This window comes from Pyxicephalus adspersus, chromosome 5, assembly GCF_032062135.1.
Source record: "Pyxicephalus adspersus chromosome 5, UCB_Pads_2.0, whole genome shotgun sequence".
In the NCBI taxonomy this organism is placed as follows: Eukaryota; Metazoa; Chordata; class Amphibia; order Anura; family Pyxicephalidae; genus Pyxicephalus; species Pyxicephalus adspersus.
In genome coordinates this window covers 126270633-126290425 of record NC_092862.1, presented here as the reverse complement: position 1 = coordinate 126290425, position 19793 = coordinate 126270633, and the positions used below count along the sequence as shown (strand labels likewise).

General features: G+C 41.1%; 1 protein-coding gene across 11 annotated transcripts in view; it reads right to left on the bottom strand.

Moving 5' to 3' along the window:
• PARD3 (par-3 family cell polarity regulator) overlaps positions 1-19793 on the bottom strand; it is a 387075-nt gene that overhangs the window by 221598 nt on the left and 145684 nt on the right. For 8 of the 11 annotated variants that reach the window (XM_072412641.1, XM_072412646.1, XM_072412650.1 and 5 more), the window contains exon 5: positions 18998-19129. The exons of the other annotated variants lie outside the window; for them this stretch is intronic. In XM_072412641.1, the coding sequence (XP_072268742.1) occupies positions 18998-19129 (132 nt within the window). The remainder of the gene's footprint in view (positions 1-18997; positions 19130-19793) is intronic. 11 annotated transcript variants of the gene reach the window in all.

Genomic DNA, 19793 nt, shown 5'->3' with positions numbered 1-19793 from the left:
GCCTCTAATATACACTTCTATCACATCCATCTCTCTTAAGCACCAGCCAAGTAATGCATTTTAAAGGTTAACCAGCGGCTTGAACCCACCAAACAGCCGTATGAATGTAAACAAGGGGTCTAAATAGGTTAGTATTTTGGAAGCGGTAAATTGCAGTTCCAGTTGCTGCTGGGGATGACTGTAATTGTAGGTCTTAAACGCATTAGGGGGCAATGATTGCAAACAGAATGTTGCAGCTTTCACTCTTCTTGTCTTAAAGATGCATTACCTCAAAGTCCAGATCAAGATGAGCATTTCCCAAAATAACCTTTTAATTTATACATTTTGTTTTAACTTCTAATATTCTAGTCAAGCATGCACAAGGGCAAGCATAACGATAAATGTTACCCACTTACTTAAATCAGCTCATTTAATTTTTGGTTCACAGGAAAACATTTCCTTTTGAAAAAAAATTGTTACTATCCAAATGATTAGCACTGCAATGAATATAGGGCTTGGATATTAAGGGTTAAAGAAGGGCATCAACTTTAAATCTCAAAAGTCCACTGGGGAACAATTCAGAACTAATATACCAACAAATGTAACTTGCATTGTTACAACATTGTAACCTCTGTGTATTACAACAGCAAAATAATGAGAATAAGCCCTATAAATTTACAAGCCCTATATATTTACAAGGCTTTTAGCCTGCTCTGAGCTTCTTGTAGCCCCTGAAGCCAATTTCTGGTCAATATGCAGAATTAGCTAATCCCTACCTCTCACCCTCTTTAATGCAACCCACAAAATCAAACAAGGTACAACCTACTTGATAGCGCTACGTAAATGGCACCATGCTAGCAGGTCTGACCGCTGTTGATGACATGACCGTCTGGCCTAGTGAGAAAAGGACTTCACCCCAGACAGCTCAGACAATATATCCGGAGAAGAGCTTTAAAGCAAACCTGTGCTTTGGCCATAAAAAAGCAAAGCAAAATGTTTGTTTTAATTTACCCTCTTCCTAAAAGGATATATTCCAATTTCCTGAGCTCTTACATTGTTCAGTTTAGCCAAGAGGTGTTATGAAAATGTCTAATATTTCTGAGGATGGAGTGGCAGAGTAGTCCTGCACAGGGGTGGTAAAAGTTCTCATTCTTGTATAAACTGCACCTAAAATTATTTGTTTGTACTTTAACGAGAATGCTAGATGTCCATGGTGGGGTTGGTGACTCTGTGTACATTCATGCTTCAACTTTTAACCCTTGATCTGCAGAGTATTGTTACTGTTGAGGTAGAAAACACTAATATTATTTTACCTTGGTTACAAATCCTACTACATGTATTCTAGAAGATTGAAATGGCCTGAAAATATAAGTTTCAGAAGTCACAGCCTGTCTTTTTTTTTATCTAATGGCAAAAACAAGGCAGACAAGATCAAAACACTTCTAGCAATGGGACGGTCCCTGTTGTCCCATTGCAGTAATAATGATGAAGACGACTAGTTGCAGAGTACACATTCCCTGCCACGCCAGTGATTTCTGCCACATTGCTTTGCCAGTTGACAAGACAGGCTGTAAAATGAGCTTAAACCTACATAAAATAACAGAGCGCTATCACCCTCTGCTCATCCCATGGAAGCAATTCAGCTCAATGTCTGTCTGGGCTGTAAATAAATCGCAGAGAGTAACTGAGGACACTGTTCTTAACTCTTCTCAGAGAACTTTGTATCCAGTCTTTCAAAAGAAGAAGTGTATACTTTAATTTCTAACCTTAGGGAGACCTTAATTAACTAACTATTGACAAAAATCCGCATATAAAGCCGTTGCCTGAAGAGCATAATAATTAATGGGATTCTGGTAACTACTTTATTATTTCCAACAGATAAAGTCTTCCGGCTGTTATCAAGGTTCTCCTTGTATTATAAATCCTTTGAATCAAAGCCTTGAGCAGGTCTCTGAATATGTAAACATAAAGGAAGTTACAGGGAATCACAGTAATAAATCACTAACATCAAGCTGTAATATTTTAAAAATTGCAAAATCATTAATAGTATTAAGTCAGTACGTATAAATGCACTGAGGCGGATCGACAAAGGCAATGGGGTGCAGAATTACAAGACAGGGACCCTCTAACACAAATGACGCTCTTATCTACTGTTGGTTGCAATGACAATTTAGCTAAAAAAGAAGAAATGATCAGAAGAATCAAGTTGCATGTCATCTGACCTAAATATGTAATCTTTGCAACTTGCTTTTCTCCTTAGACTAATTGTCCTGCTCCCCTTTACCTATCTTTATCTATGACAGAAGCAGTGTACAGAGGTAAAAAAAATCATTAAATAATATTATTCTGCTAAAAAATCAGCAGCCCTCCAAATGAAACTACTCTTTCATGTTTTGCCAATGGGAACCAAAAAAGAATATTTTATTCCAGTAACAAAAAGGGTTAAAACCCAACAACTGTAGCTTCAAGAAAGCAGTGTCTGCAGTGTCTCCCCAACCCATAGTTTTCTGAGAACTCTGTAAGAACTTTAAGGAAATAAAATATACATAAAAAGTGTGTTAAAACTGCACAAACATAAATGTTCAAGAGCAAGTAATAACGACACACAATCACCAGAAAGCTTTAAAACAAAACCATCTTTGTGCTTCTACAAATTATCTTGGTTCACTATTAACCCAACTGAACACTCCTAAATAATTTCTGTAAAGCAGTTAGGCTGCATATACAATAATACATATTTTATTTTTGTACATAGGAATGTTGGAGCATCGGACTGTTGCTCTCACACACCCAGCTCTTCTGTGGTCCAATACACCTCAGTGAGCACTTAGTGTTGGGGCAAGCATAGGTTTGACTGTGATGCTCTCCTACGTGCTGCCAAATCAGAAATTGCATGACTCCATTACATTTATACATTAAAGAGGTTCCATTGGGTCTCCTTCTCTATTTTCTTGGCTGTAAGAATGGATTCAACTTCCAGCTTTGACATTAAAAATGTTGTTTCCCATCATTGGTAGGGGTTCAACAAAAGACAAAAATAACAATCTGGTGTTATAAATATATTTATATAGCACCGAAGTTCTATGAAGAGATTTATGGACACCATAGTCACTTTTTCTCAGAGAAGTACAATCTAATTTCCTTAACATATTCATATTCTAATGTCTCTTACATAGTCTAAGGCCAATTTTGGAAGAAAGCCAAAAAAAGCTACCAGTATGTTTTGGGGATGTGGAAGTAAATCTGAACATGCTATAGAATTGCATTGTATCAGCCTAGTCCAGACTTTAAGATGTACTTGTCTGATACGATACAAATGATCTAGCTCGACCTAATTCAGAAGAGGTCTTTCAGTGAAGAAGTATGTAGAAAACTGAACACTTCGGTTGCTTAAGCATTCATGTTTATACCTATACAGATGGATAGAGAAGCAAATTGAGAGGAAACTTTGCCAACACTGGATTATCATTAGAATAGCAGAGACTGGACAAGCCATCCAACCGGACAACTGGAGAAGTCTGCTGGTGCCAAAGTCATGCAAATTGAAAATGACCCTTTAGAAAAACCCTGCTTTAGGAATGCATTGACCAGCCTTAATCTTTCAAGAAATGTTGTAAAACAACACTGAAAGGGGGTCTTACCGGTTTGTATAAGGTGGAAAATGTTTAATACTTGCATTATTTTCAACATTACTTCAATATTTCAGGGTTTATATGCTAATCTTCATGTACCCAAAAAAGGAAGAGTACCAATGGTTTCAGCAGAGACACTACTGTATTTCTCCTAGGATAATATGATATTGCTGCTTCCAAAGCACTTGTTATAGAAGATAGCTCAATGACTTACAAACAGCTGAATGACTGCAAACTCTGGCATAAAAATTATGCTGTACCACCTATGACACCACATTTATCACCATGTATATATTTTGTACAGTAATGTATTACAAGAAAGCTTGAATATGATTAACTGTACAAAATATTTTTATTGACAATGAAGGGGTTAAAGAAATGCAACTATTTGGTGCTGAAATATTACCAGGGGTATAATTTGTTCACATGGGACCAAGCTGTTCAACAAATCTGCTACACACAGCTGACTATACTGGCATGTTCTAAGACCCAGAGAAGGTTAACAGGGAAACAGAAGTGCTGTATTGTCGTTCACATCAAGCAATGGTTCCATGCGACTTGGCACAAAATGCACACAGGACAATTGTGAGCATTATGGTGGGAGGGTCGTGTGCTGCTAAGCAGCTGCTCTGTGCTAATGGGGAGACAAATGCTAGCAGTTCTTCCATATTGTCAGCCATTGTGAAATCCAGCTGCCATCTAAAATCTGGCGCCAGAAAAGTACGATCATGAGAGTCAGTCATTTACGGAGAAGGCGGCCCATGGCTAGATTGTATTTATGGAATAATATCCTTCAAGCTGTATTTAGCTTTAGTTCACGGGTGCTGTTGTCACCCTAACTTCCATCTCTGATGCCTAATCAACGCCATACATTTCTAACAATTACACTTGATTGCTATGTATGCTGGGACATTTTAGTTCGCCATCTGGGCTCTGGCCTGTCCTGTACCAATCTTACGCATGTCCTTTTCCCAAGCCTAGATCATGCAATCTTCTATCTACAATTGCAAAATAACTGCACAATTTATTTAATGAGATGATTAAGATTAGGGAAAAAAAACATTTAAACAACTTGCATGAGCTAAAGTTTTAATAAACTTGAAAAAAGTTTTATTAAAAACTTTATCATAATTGTAGATAAAGTTAATTGAAATTTTGTCCAAACTAGACACCATGAGGAGTTTCCAGGGGTGCCATGGTAAGGCTAGTCCAGACATTCTGCTGCCTCCTTTATGAGTCATTTGCTTCCCCTGCCACCTAGCTAATCACTGAAGACACAATGAGCTTTCTCAATATTTGGGCACTGCTTGGAGGAGGACAGGAACAGGCAGGAGAGAGGACAGTAGCTGCAGAAAGCCAGAAGTGTGGAAACAGGTAGGTATTGGCCTGTCCACGGGTCTCTCAAGCGAGATCTGTCACTGGGGGGAAATGTCAAGTTATGTCCATCACTGGGGGGGAGATCCTGTGGAATCAGGCTGCTGTGTAATCAAGTGTCAAACCAACCTAAACAGTTAGTTCAGTGTGGATTAAATACTAGAAAGTTTACATATCTCCTTTATTTTTTATTGCACAGCTGTACAAAAGGGTTTCTATGTACCTATGCTCACAGGATTAATAATGAGGAACTACATCAGATGATACTGGGGACAGCTCTCCCTTACCCCAAGCCGACTGTCTCTTTGTCCATAGCACAGCTTTGATGAGAGACAGACTCTATAGATATCCATGGTAAAGACACACAGAAGCTGCACGTGTGTCTATAACTATAAAATACAGATTCTGCTCTGTCAATGCTCAGTGCTTAGAAAAAAGCTGAAAGAATTTAATGTATAGGGAGTACTGAGGGGGATCTGAGAAGCTGGGCATACAATGAAACTTTTCAAGCAGTTGAAAGGATGTAAAGCATGGGAGACCAGCAGATTTCAAAGCACACAAGATTATAAGAAGAAGATGAGGTCATGATGTGAACTGGAAGCAAGGGTAACAGGTACAAAGGAGGACGATGAGTGCCAGAGCGGCACAGGTAGAAGAAAGATTGAATCCGGTCCCTGCAGAGACTTCATCCTGAGATGTGAAAGAAGGGTATTAAATTCTGCTGTTTGAAACTAGACTGGAAAGGTGGGGCAGTGCAGGTTCTGTCTGCTATTACCACCTTCCTACTGGAGATATATAACACCAGGCAAAACGGAAAATGAAGCTTCAGACTGCTTATTTTGTAACAGTGGAAGTGAAGGCATTAAAAATAAATAAATAAATAAAAAACTTATGCAGTAAAGCAGGGTTAGACCCTAAGAAAAATGTTAATATTTATGTGTACCACTGTGAAATGCTAAACTACAAAATCAAAATATGCAAAGCAACACCGACACTGTACTAATATTTTTTATTTTCATTCCATTCTCCCAGTGCAGTAGGCAAACTCATTATGAGGGGTGTATCAGTTATTCAGAAGCCAGCAAAACATTGCAAGAACAAAAAATTAAAAACATTAAGACCATTTTGAGTTGGTTGAATATCTGTTTCTCCCCACTAAACACAGCGGTTCCTTACATCAGCTCAAATGTCCTTTTAATAATGTAGAAGGCAATAGGAGGATCCATGGCATGTGGCAGGCGTTGGTGTTCATATACCTAGAAAAAAAGTGTAGCAGTAGCAACTTAGGCCACAAGAAAAGTCAAGTGTGTATAGGCTTCTTTTACAGGGCTGGAGTTCATTAATAAGTGGTCTTGGGGCTAGGATACATAGGCAAATTTTAACTTCCATTACAATTTTTGGATATGAAAGCAATTCAGCTGATTGTAAACAATTATTATACGTTTCGATGGTCGTGGAAACTTCAACCATGCTGAGCAATACTGACCGAAAGTAGGAAATTTGAACTGGTCAACTGTCATTTGGATCAATGAAGTACAAAATTAGCAGCATATTTGCTTTTGTGTACTAGACCTTACAGAACAGATCTCCCCATCCCATATACTGTGATACAGAGAGAAATAACCCGAGAAAAATACAAAAAAAAAATGACAGACAACCCAAACTGATATAAATGCACTTCGAAAGCACATAAGCAGATGGTTAAAACTGGCAAAAGGAAAAGGAAAAAAAAAGCTCTCATTCATTCAGAACCAACAGATGCGAAAAGTTTAAAATATTGCTGCTTTAGGATACACAAAGCCTGTCAGCCCAGATTGCGAGTTTGGGCCAGTCTATCAGTTATTAATGATCTTGAAGAACAGAAGTCCTAGAACACTGTTGCGAATGAGAAAAATAGTGTGACAGACACGGTGCTATGTGGGCTGCCTGTCTCCTTAGAGATGAAAAAGAAATATGAAACAAGTTATGCAGTGGAAAGGGCGGGGGATCCAGCAAAGACTTTGTGTTCTTACATAAGAGTCAATGTGCGGGCAAATCAGTAAAATGAGTCAAATCATAACTCATTGAGTTTGGACATAAAAGTCCCATTTTAGCATAAGACCTCCTACATAAGGCAATTTTATCTGAGGGAGTACATATTGCTTCGTATTTTCTTACTACTCTTTAATCTTGTTTGGGATCTTTGCGGTCTGAAATCAGCACAATTATCTTGAAAGCAAGTGCATAGAAGAGCAGAGCCACAGGACAACCACCAAATGGGAATATTGTTGTATAAAACAAAATGATACATGAAACCTAAGTGAACTAATACCTAATTGCAGCTCTCTAAAACCCATGAAATGTAATTTACTGTGGCTTACCAATCCTTCCATGTCCTGGTTAAAGGTATTGCATTTTAGGATTTCTTTTAACTTAATTTTCACCTGGTAATCCTGACATTCATAAATATTTCCTGTGCTAGGCTAACAAAGTTTACCTACTGCACTCTACCAGCTAAGGACCAGGTTGTTACCTAGGACAGAAAACGGATTAGGACAAAGAACAGCTCTCTTGTGCATCACGTCATAATATACTCATGCTTTATAGTTGGACCATGTGTACTGACACTGGCTCCGTCTTTACAAAGATAACCTCTCAGTTTGACACCAATGTTTAAGGCTCGGTTTACACTTGCTGTGTGTATACCGCTTTCTCATGTCAAGAACCACTAGCTCTCGGGAGAAGCTGCATGGTAGCGTCTCCCTACAGCAGCTTCATAGGGGATGAATAGGGCTGGTGGTGAGTGGTACCAGTATGGCTCACTGCCGCCAACTGCCAAATGTGCAGATTTGGGTCCTTTAGGAAGTAGTGTTGCTGTTTGAGTGTATGAGCTATTGGGAAGGTGCCGGCTGCAGGGAGCAGCGGGGGACTGAATCATTCAGAAGTAGGTCCGAACCTGAATTAGAGTCTGCAGAATACATGTGATAGGACAGCATTGGGTATTTGCAAGGATAAACAAGTATTTTCTGCACTTAGTGAAAAAGTATAATAAAATGCCATTGGTGGTATTTTTGAGACACCAAAGAGGAGAGAAAAAGAGAAGTTCAGGGTTCAGGTTTACATATGCTTTAATCGGTTAGATATTCTAAACGACTGAAAGAGCAGACAGCTTCACTAAGCACCTCGGAGGCCGATCTCCTTAAAAGAAGAGGCTGTAGGATTCCTGGCCACAGCACCAGGATTGGCTAATTAGCCAACGGTAAATTTTTAGATGCCCAGACTGATTTTGCGGTGTTTTATGATTTACAAAGAAAACAAAGCAAATACAAGAATATAGAAATATCATTACACCTATTTTCACTTTGCAGCCAGAAAATGTTTTATGTAAACAAGCAGACTCAGAATAACCTAAATCAGCTCAAATGAATTTGATTTACAGAAAGTGCTGAAAATGGGATTGTGTTTTTTATTATTATTTATAAAATTTATTTCCTTGGAAATAACCTCGTTTTAGAAATCTACAAAATATGCCTGTATTTTTCTATGCTGTCTAAATCTGAACAACAAAGCAAACTAGGTAAATAACTGTTTGTCCATATCTCTACTGATTAGCACTATAGACTAGAGATCAGATGTCAGTAATTCAGCCAATATATTATAGCCATCAAATAATGTATTGTGTTCCATTAAAAATGTAATGATAGTCATCCTAACTAAGCGGGACCCCCTGGCAGTGTTTTTCAAGTAGAACTAAAGTGTGATCAGGCAAAATTTGCAATCAAGCAGGTCAGTATTGCAAAGGATAGGTGATGTCCCATCTGCAATAAACCGTCCTACCTGACAAAAAAAGTTGAGATGCACTTCCGGGGGAGGAGTCTTTAAGACCGGCCGCAGATTTACTGAGCTCCGTTACACCCGTGGATCTTCTGATACGGGCGACTCATCTCACTGTTCCCCGGGCACGGCATATGCTGGAGGAACCGGCGGAGAGTGTAGAGGGACAAAACGAGTGCGGGCGGACAGGGAGGGAGCAGGTACCGCTTCCCGCAGTGCAGAGGATTTGTCCGGCGCCAGCAGCTACTGACATTTACGGGAGAGAGAGCTGGCCGGGCGTTACATCCAGCCAGCCCTTGCAGTTACAGGAGCCACTATACCCTGCCCTTTGTGTGGGTAAGCAGACATATTGTTCTCTCTTCAATGCCTGGTTCTTTTGAGGCCCTGTGAGATACCTCATGCTTTGGAAACTCAGGCGGCCATTTTGTTTATGAGGCCCCCTGTCCGGCCATTATTTGGAATCCACAACCATCCTAGCAGAGCACAGGGATTTGGACTTATCCCACATTACAATCTGCCTTGTACTACTTGGCTACTTAGCTGTTTGCTTCATTTGGGGAATGCATTGTCCCTGCAGCTGCCTTTGAAAGTGTAATCGGCCATCTTGGCCGCATGGCACCTTATGCACAGTGGAACCTAATAATCTGCATCCATCGCCATCTCCGCAGAGTAAAGGGATCTGGAATATCCTACATTATATTCTGCCCTGTACTATTCCTACTTATTTCTGAGGCCCTGAGAATTGCTTTGTGATCTGAGACATAAGACTGCCATCCTATCCAAGCGACCCCAGATTCAATTGGCAATCTGCATCCATCGCCATCCTAACAGAGAGAAGGGATTTGAGATTATCCTACATTATACCCTGCCCTGTACTACTTTGCTACTTAGTTTGATTATTGTATTTGTGGAAGACACTGTACATTTACCTGCTTTTGAAAGTACAATCGGCCATTTTGGCCGCATGGCTTCTTATGCACAGTACAACTGGAGAATCTGCATCCATCGCCATCCTCACAGAGGGAAGGGGTTTGGGATTATCCTACATTATACTCTGCCTGGTACCATACTGCGCCTCATTTTGCATACTGTATTTATTGAGGACACTGCTCAGTTGTCTAACTTTGAAAGTGTAATCGGCCATCTTGGCCGCATGGCTCCTTATGCAAATCACAACCACATCCACATTCAACTCAGGAAGAGAAGGAAAGATATATCTGCTCCCTGGTTATGCAGCAAATGTTGAGTAATCCTTAACTGCCCTGAAGGTTTGTTCCTCGTACCTTAATTCCTTGACATACAGTTTAAAGGACTGGCTTTTACAATACAAGATGGCCATGTTGACCCCTTGGTAATATACTTTGCACAACCTCAGCATCCAGAGACGTTCCAGATAGAGAAAGGATACTAAAGCCGGTTGACAGTATAACACTCTCTGTCTAATCATCCTGTATCTTTTGAGCAGTTCAATCTGGCTCTTTGTTGACAGACTGGGCCTGTTTGCATTACCCTGGAAACCGAAGGCCGCTTAGGCCCCACAGCATGTTGCTCTGGAAATACTGCCCCCTTTATGGCCTCATCTGTTTGTTAAGCCTTCCACTGCTTCTCTGTTACCTGAGCTTTAGAGATCTGGAAGACATGTTTATGATGTGCTACTAATTCCCTGGGATGTGAGGCCCCACCACTGCTAGGCCCTACAACTGGATGTATGATACGCTAACGCTTCGGGATATTATACCTGAGTAACCCTTAAATACAGCATTCTCCATTGCAAATCTCTGCCCACATCTCCCCCTTTCTTGCAACATGGGGAAGGGGAAACCACATAGCCAATCCTCCCAAAAAAGGGAAATTGGAACATTTTTTGGCCGCTCCAAAATTCCTGGCTCGAGTGGAGGGGGCCCTTCAACACGGCTTAATCCGACACAGTCCTCTGAGACCGGTTTGGACCCTCCCGCCTTCATCCAGGAAGACTCTACCTCTAACTTCCCTACATTATTGGGCGATGACAGGAGCCCCACTAGCCCGAGGAGCCCATCACAGCTATCCATGGACCCTTCGGACGGCTGGGATAGAGATGCTTATCTGAAGTCTCTGCCAACAAAAGCGGACTTTGAAACTTACCTTGAGCGCATTCAGTCATCTCTAGGTTCGGAAATATCCTCTCTCAGATCAGACATTGGCTCAAAAATTGAAGAGGTTGAACGTACAACGGCTGACTTACGCAGTCATGTTCAATCCCACGCTCACATACTTAATGAACACTCCCGGATACTGCAACAACTTTTGTATCATCAGGATGATCTGGAGAACCGTAGCCGTCGCAATAACATCAGAATCAGGGGTCTCCCGGAAACCATCGAACCAATAGATCTACATGCAGCGGCAACGACTCTGTTTAATGAGCTCTTAAGGAGGCCGAGAGATGATGCCATAGAAATAGATCGTATCCACAGAACCTTGGGCCCAAAGAATCCGGATCCAGAAAGACCACGCGACGTGATCTGCCGAATCCACTCTTTCCAACTTAAAGAGCGTATTATGCAGGAAGCTAGGTCCCAAGAGGAATTCACCTTCAACAATCGACCTATCATGCTCTTAACGGATCTCTCCCGTAACACCCTGGCACTGCGTAGGGCACTGAAGCCACTCTTAAGGCTGCTGAAAGAGAATAACATCAAATATAGATGGGGCTTTCCATTTCAACTGTTTGCCCACAAGGGGAACAAATCTTCCACCTTTCGGGAATTGGGGGACTTAGTTGCCTTATTGACGACTTTTGAGCTTCCTCATGTGGACTTGCCGGATTGGCCCCTGCTCCCCACATTTTTAGCCCCCCCAGCGGAACCTGACAGACACCAATTGAGGAGTCAACCCAGTTCTTACCCGAACCCTGACACATCATAAGCTTCTGTGAGATTGTAGACTACGCGATCAAGTGATCTTTGGAAAGACTCATAGCTCCTTTCCCTGATGTGTTTGGCGGGTTGACCCGTGAAGATTTACAGTCTGTAAGATCCTTGTTCTATTATATTTTATTTTATTTTACACTGTCCATTTTTGTTGTTGTATTGGTTGTAACTAAATTTGATATTGACCTACTATTTGGAGAATGTTGAAGTTTAAAAGTACCCTCCCCCGTACTGCTTACATTTGCCTTCATCCAACATCTAATTCTTTGGCATGTAATGATAGGCCTGGCCCGGGTGGTGGGGACTCTGTCCTGACCACCTGAGCCTCCCCCTCCAAGGGACTTTGCGCAGCTGATCTGCGCTTATTGTTAATTGTTGTTTGTCTTTTGTTCTTTATCTTTTGTTTTTGCTTTCTGTGTTGTTTGTACACTTTACTTGCTTGTTAAGAAAACTTTTCTCTGCCATAATGGGTGAGATTAATGTTGTCACATACAATGTTAAGGGGCTAAATGTCCCAGAAAAGCGCTCATCCATTCTGGCAGAATTACATAGGTTAAAAGCTCACGTAGCCTTTCTGCAGGAAACTCACTTCCGAGCAGACAGACTCCCGCGACTGAGTGATAGGAGATACCCGATAGCATATCATAGTTGTTCGGCTATATCCAAATCTAAAGGAGTGAGTATATTGATAGCATCTTCTGTAACATGGAAACTTCAGGAACTACAAAGCTGTTCAGAGGGCAGGTATGTTTTTGCTAAAGGGATTTTGGGAGGCTCCATGGTTACTTTGGCCACAGTCTACCTCCCTAATGTTGGGCAGGCTGCCTTTCTCAGTAACACTCTCCAGAAATTGGAATATTTTCAAGAGGGAGTCCTGGTCCTAGGCGGGGACTTTAATTTCTCACCTGATGTTTCAGTGGATACCTTTGGTGGAGTCCCCACCCCCAACTTACACCGACTTAACAGTAAACCCTTAAAAGTACTGTCCCAATATAGGCTCTTAGATGTATGGCGTATTTTACATCCTAAGGACAGAGACTATACGTTTTTCTCCGCCCCACACTGCTCGTATTCACGGATTGATCATTTTTGGATCCCTCATTCTGAATTGCATAGGATACACTCGTGCTCCATTGGGTCCATTACTTTATCTGATCATGCGCCAGTCTCCATTTCTGTTGAACTTTCTTACTCCCATCCTAAATCTTGGAACTGGAGTCTCAACGAATCCCTCCTACAAGATACGGTTGTTTTGGCAGATGTAAACTCTGAACTCTCTCATTATTTCCAGACTAATGCCTCTCCTGAAATCGGCCCAACCTTGTTATGGGAGGCTCATAAAGCGGTTATTCGAGGAATTTTTATTAAACATGGAACGAGACTTAAACGTGCCCGCCAGAAGGAAATAGGAGATACCTTACAGTGTATAGCACTGTTAGAGGCTAAACACAAATCTTCCCTTGATCCTATGGTGGGGGGGGAACTCCGTGTTGCCCGTGAGAAACTCTCTCTACTCTGTCTAGGCAGGGCGAAATTCGCTCTGACTAAATGTAGGAGAATGTTTTACGAACATGGTAACAAAAGCGGACGCTTGCTAGCTAACGCTCTCCGTACCCAGAAAACCCGGTCGTTCATCTCCTTTCTCACGGACAATCACGGACGAAAAATTTTCTATACTAAAGAGTTGGCTGAATCTTTTCGCCAATACTACGCCTCTTTATATAACATCTCCAAGACTTCCTCCCCCCGGACACCTGAGGGACGAACACAGGCGATTCAAAATTATCTCAGGGTAAGCGGGATGCCTTCCCTTTCTTTTTCTGAAAGGGACATATTAGAGGCTCCCATTACGACTGAGGAACTAGGGGCAGCTATCAAAAACACTCCAGTGGGGAAAACTCCAGGGCCGGATGGGCTCCCTTTGATTTATTATAAAACGTTCCAATCCTCCCTAGCTTCTCACCTTGTGGCGGCGCTTAACTCTCTCACTGAAGGCGATAGGTTCTCTTTAGATACACTGCGAGCCACCATTGCGGTTATCCCTAAAGAGGGTAAAGACCCTTCTTCATGTGCAAGTTACAGACCAATTTCCCTTCTTAACCAGGACCTCAAGCTCTTTACCAAAATCCTAGCTTCTAGATTAATTAAAGTTATGCATAAATTAGTACACTTGGACCAGGTGGGTTTTATGCCCGGTAGGGAGGCCAGAGACAACACGACCAGAGTTATAAACTGGATTTATCATGCTACATCTAAAAAGACACCACTTATGTTACTGTCCACAGATGCTGAAAAGGCTTTTGATAGAGTTGACTGGCTTTACATGGACAAGACTTTATCACATATAGGCCTAGGCCCCAAGATGCTCTCATGGATAAGAGCCATATATTCAGAACCCACGGCCAGGGTTAGGGTCAATGGACTACTATCTGAGTCCTTCTCCATCCGTAATGGCACACGACAGGGATGTCCCCTATCCCCACTGATTTTTATTTTATCCCTGGAGCCGCTCCTTTGTAAGATCCGCTCTTCCCCCACAATTTCCGGAATGGAAATGGGAGGCCAAACCCAGAAAGTGGCGGCTTATGCAGATGATTTACTGCTGGCTCTAACAAACCCGATAGTCTCCCTACCTAATCTAATGACCACTTTGTCGGAATTTAACAACCTCTCCAACTTTAAAATTAACTACTCCAAATCTGCAGCTTTGGATGTGTCATTACTACCTGGAGTCCGCACCCATCTACAGCGGTCATTTGCGTTTAGATGGGAAACCGAGGCTATCACATATTTAGGTACTAAAATTCCTAGATTACTCCCAGAGTTATTTCAGAGAAATTTTGCCCCATTGCTTTCCACAGTAAATTCTGATTTAGATAAGTGGGACAAGCTGACTTTCTCTTGGATGGGGCGCATAAATGTCATAAAAATGAATGTTCTCCCTAGGTTTTTATACCTCTTTCAGGCGCTACCCATTAAGATACCTGGTTCCTTTTTTAGGAATCTCCACTCTAAGTTGTTCCGCTGTATCTGGCGTAATAAAGCTCCTAGACTTAGCAGAACTCTGCTTATGAGGCCAAAATTGGTCGGGGGTTTGGGGGTCCCAAACCTATCTCAATACTATCTCTCGGCCCACCTGACAAGAGTACTGGACTGGTGTAGGAATGGGAGATTTAAGCAGTGGATCTTATTGGAACAGTGTTTTTCCCCGTCGCCTTTGCACCTCCTGCCTTGGCTACCTCTGGTTGCCCTTCCGGATCTCAAATCTCATCCTACATTGGGCTGTACGTGGGAGCTGGCGGTTAGGAATTTCCACCGTTTGCATCTCTCTCCGTCCCCATCGCCCCTATACCCGATATTGGGTAACCCGTCCTTCCCTCCAGGGATAGAGGACAGGAGATTCAGGGATCTGCTCTCTGGAGGGAGGTGCAGGGCGATGCATTTTATTAAAGCAGATGGCTGGATTGAACCCAAGGACCTCCAGGACGCTACAGGTGATTTCCATATGGACTCCTGGAGAACCAGGCAAATAACACACTTTTTTACTAGTCTGCGCCCGGCCCAGACATACTGCAGAACCCTCACTCCTTTTGAGCGGCTGTGTGTGGGGGGGGGAGGGACCAGACACACCTTATCTGTGGTTTATGGCATGTTACAGGACTCCCCCCCTGTACTCACACCCCCATTCTTCGCTTCTTGGGAGGCCGAATTGGGCCGATCATTTTCGGAAGAACAGAAAGAAAATATCCTTTTCTGGACCCATAAGGCCTCCATTGCGAGTAATTACCAAGAAATCTGTTTCAAAGTGGTGTCGAGATGGTATCGTACCCCTGAGAAACTACATCGCATTTTCCCGGAAATATCAGACCGTTGTTGGCGATGTCAGACGGAGAAGGGTACACTACTCCACTTGTTTTGGCTCTGTCCTCTGCTGAAAAACTTCTGGACCATGGTTAGGTCCATAGTTCAACGGATGACAGATCAACTTGTCCCTGAGGACCCGGCATTTTTCCTCTTACAACTCAATACCTTCTCAAAGAAGGCCTACAAAAGTTCAGTGGTCAGACACTTAATTGTGGCTGCACTTTCCTGCATTGCTGCTGGATGGCGAAACCCTGCCCCCCCTACGATTGGCTTGTGGTTTAACAAAATCAACGAAATTCATCGAATGGAGGATCTTACCTCCACGGTGAGGGACACGGGCGGGAAAATTAGAAGTATAAATTATATACAGTTAAGCTTTATTTTTGTGGTCCTAAATTTACTCCTCGTGCACTTTAATAATACATTGCTTGAGGACACATATTGTAAAAGCTGATCTCTCCAGTATTAAAACAAACTAATTAGAAAAGACAATATTGTCCGCTGTAATTACAATAAAAGCCCTCGGGAAGAAAAATAGTAAAAAATAAATAACCGCAGGGATTTTGTTGAATTTCTATTACATACTAGGACATTCTTCATCAATATAAGATCGACAAGTAGGGATCTCGTAAATAGAAAACATAAGGAAAATTTGGTGTTGGGAGTTGACTGAATCCAATTTATTTGCTGAAAAGTACATATTAGAACTTTAAAGTCCAATAATAATCCTGAACACATCATTAAGGAAAGACTGTATGTACAATAAGCATTAACAAATGAATGTCCTGCTTGTGTTCTTGAAAAGTCAAAACAAGCATACAGCTCGCTCTGACCTTAATACTGAAAATCGAGTTACATTGAGACTAGTAACTTGATTTAATGGCTCTAATGCTTTTAATTTTCCTATCTACCCTGTAAAGTAGAACTAGCGGGGCTGCGCCGAGATGCAACCAAGACAGCCGGAGTAAAACCTGAACTACTTTCTTTTTCCCTGTTTAATAATTCCTAGAGATTGACTTACATAGGTCTGCATTGTTTTAATTTGGTTCACTGCTGTTCGTGATTTTCTGCAATTTGATTTTGGAAAATCAAATTTTTGTATCAGTCTGGGTAGAAATGAAATAAAGGAGGTAGACTGGTATATAAAATAATTTCATTGTGTTTGGGTAAATTACGTTCACATTCTAGGCAAAGGAGGAGCAGGACATTTGCAATGTTTATGGAAAAACATTACAATTTCAATCTACGACTGTTCTGAAATATACTTATTCATGTTGGCAGTGGGAGTAATGCATGAGTAGCTGTGGCAATTGACAATAGTAAGTTGGTTGATCACTTCTAACAGTCTGTAATTATGAGCGGGCCAAATTTCTGCCAAGAGTTTGTCAGGGCTGAAAGTGTGTAAACCTACAGCATCAAATAAAGGGATTATACTTTATATGTGGGTAAGAGAAAAAAAAAAACTTCACATTATAATTGACGAGTGTGGACAACCCCTTCACAATTCTTAGCTTTTGTTTATTAACACCTTGGTCCTGGTGGACATAATTTGTCAAAGTGTTCGAGTTACTAAAGCAACCAACCAGAATCAAAACAACACTGGAAAAGGACACCTTAAGAATTACATTTTAAACATAATTGATGGATAAAAAGAAATAGATATTGTTTTAGACACTGCTTTATTCAAAAAAAAAGTGTCTGAGTTACCCAAAGCCCCAGATTAGGCCATGTGGCTACTGGAGAACAAATTCCTGATCTTAAGTGCTTGCTGAGACACCACAAGATTCCAGGTCTCTACCTGTGATCACCGAGCGCGGGTAGCTTCATTCTATTCAGCTGTTAATTGGAGAGGTAGCTCTGCCGCAAATTAAAAGCTCCAAGTAACCAAAGCCTACACTAAATGGAAGGATTCTGACAAGAAAAAAATAATAAGCTGACCCTATCATTGTTTTCACAATTGACAGTTGTCATGAAAAAAAGGAAAAGGCCCTACCAGTTCTCTCACTACTATAACTAGCCCATTTTATAGATTGGACTTCAAATGACAGGGAAAATAAAACACAGTCAGGAATATTCTGCAGAAAGATAAGGGCAGAAAAAATCAAACAAAGGTCAGCAGACCCCATTTACCTCAATGGTGTAGTGTAGAAGACACTTCCAAGGCTGCATTTGAGTTCTCCTACTTTGAACAGAGCAGGTCTTATTAAAATGCATTTGCATTGTAAACAAGGAAAGTGAAATGCAGCCTTTTGCTGTGTTTCTGTATTTAAATGTGCAAAGCAATGAGTTTTAAAGACAGTAATAAAAAAAATCATTTATACAATGAAAAAAAAAAATATATATATATATATATATATATATATTTTTTTTTTTTTTTTTTAAAGAATCACATTTGTGGGTTATGTTGTCATGTGGAGGAAAAAAACATGCTGTGTAACCACTTCTCGGTCACTCTATAGCGGCTAACTGGGAGTCGGGCATTAACGAAGTGTGACTCCCAAGAATATTAAATGGAGTGAATTGTACTTTGACTTGCTCAAGAGTCATAAACAAAACGTATAACTAGGACTTTTCCAATGAAAAATGTATGTTTCCTATAATTGGGTTCCATTTTATTCAGCAAGGTGTCATCTTAAGCATGACCTCTGTGGCCACGCAAAACCCTTACTTCACACGCTATCCACTTAGAAGGGTGTCAGACATAACTGTCATATTGCAGATGATTTCTAAACCCTGGCTGTCTTAGTAAAGGCATAAACCGTATCTACCATGGTAAGACTCTAATAAAGACTCAGCTAATTGGCAAGTTAGAAACCTTTCCAGCTCCAGAAACCGATGAAACGAAGGAGGCTTGAGGGAAGCACTCGCTCAAATGCACCTTTTTACAGTCTAATTCAGCTTTTTTAAACCGTTTTTACATTGGGGAAGTCCTGAAGTAAGTTTTAAATGTCACCTTTACTGATCGCCAAAAAGATCATTGGTGTCACCTAAACTGACCTGGGATGCACAAATTGTCCAAGGAACCCCTAGCAACCTCTGAAGGAACTTATTTCTCAGCAGGGATTCTGTAAAAGCGTACAATCTAATCCTTTATGGAGTGCACAGCTATAACCTAGTGCTGTGGATTTTTGGGTGTTGAAACTCTGAAAACTCACAATGTTTCGGAAAGTAAGTAGCATTTACAGGCACGCATGACAGCAATGTGCCAAAGCATCCTGGCTTCACTATAATCAAAGAAAAAGCAATAACCAGAAAATGCAATTATGATCAGTCATAAAAACTAGTAAACATATCTTTTTACTAATGCATTTCTTAGTACAGTAATATGGAGTTTATTATGGAATGGTTACAGATGGCTGGGCAATCTCTAGGGGTTGGACTATCTTTGATTAATGTCATTAAAGAAAAGGTTCAGTATTTTACCTGCTCCTGCCTCTCTAGCCACTTGTCCACCAGGGGGTGACTGGCACTCAGGGAAGAGCGGGCTTTATCCCTTTCAAACTGTTTAGACCAGTTACTGGTATCTCTGGGCAGACTCCTGTAGTTCTCATCTTTCTGTTTTAAAAGAAAGAAAAACACATGGTTAAACTATTCTGACACTATACACAGAGCATATACACTCTTGGGAAACCACCACCATCACCACCACTACAGCCTATGGAAAGACGCATGCATTAAAATGGACATAAAGTATCTACCCAACACTGAAAAATATAATGAATCCAATACAGGCCTTTTCGTGCAATAACAACAACAAAAAAAAGATAGTTTTGTCTATTATATTACTAATTATATATATTTGAAACCAGAAACAGCTCTCATGCTACAAAATTCCATAAAAAAATGAATGTAATTTCATAAAATATGTAGATATAAATCTGACAGCCAAAATAGCATGGTGTAGTATGAGAAACTAAAAACACCCCCATGGCACTAAAACTCCTTGGCACTTGGCCCACCAAAATCAGATCAAGTTCCATAGAGCTAAAAACTCAGTCAAGTGCTAGCTTACTGTACGCTCCCGAGCCTGCCAATCGCTCCCCAGACAATGGAGCTGGTTGAGTATATTAGACAGAATGGATCAATACGTTCAAGTGCTTCGTCAGAAGAATAAAGCTTGCAGCATCACTCAGGCATTATTGCAGCACTTGGTTGATCTAAACGGCTCCCCAAAGTGTGTCACCCTACAAAGGGGAGTGTAGAACAAGAAGCCAGCGCG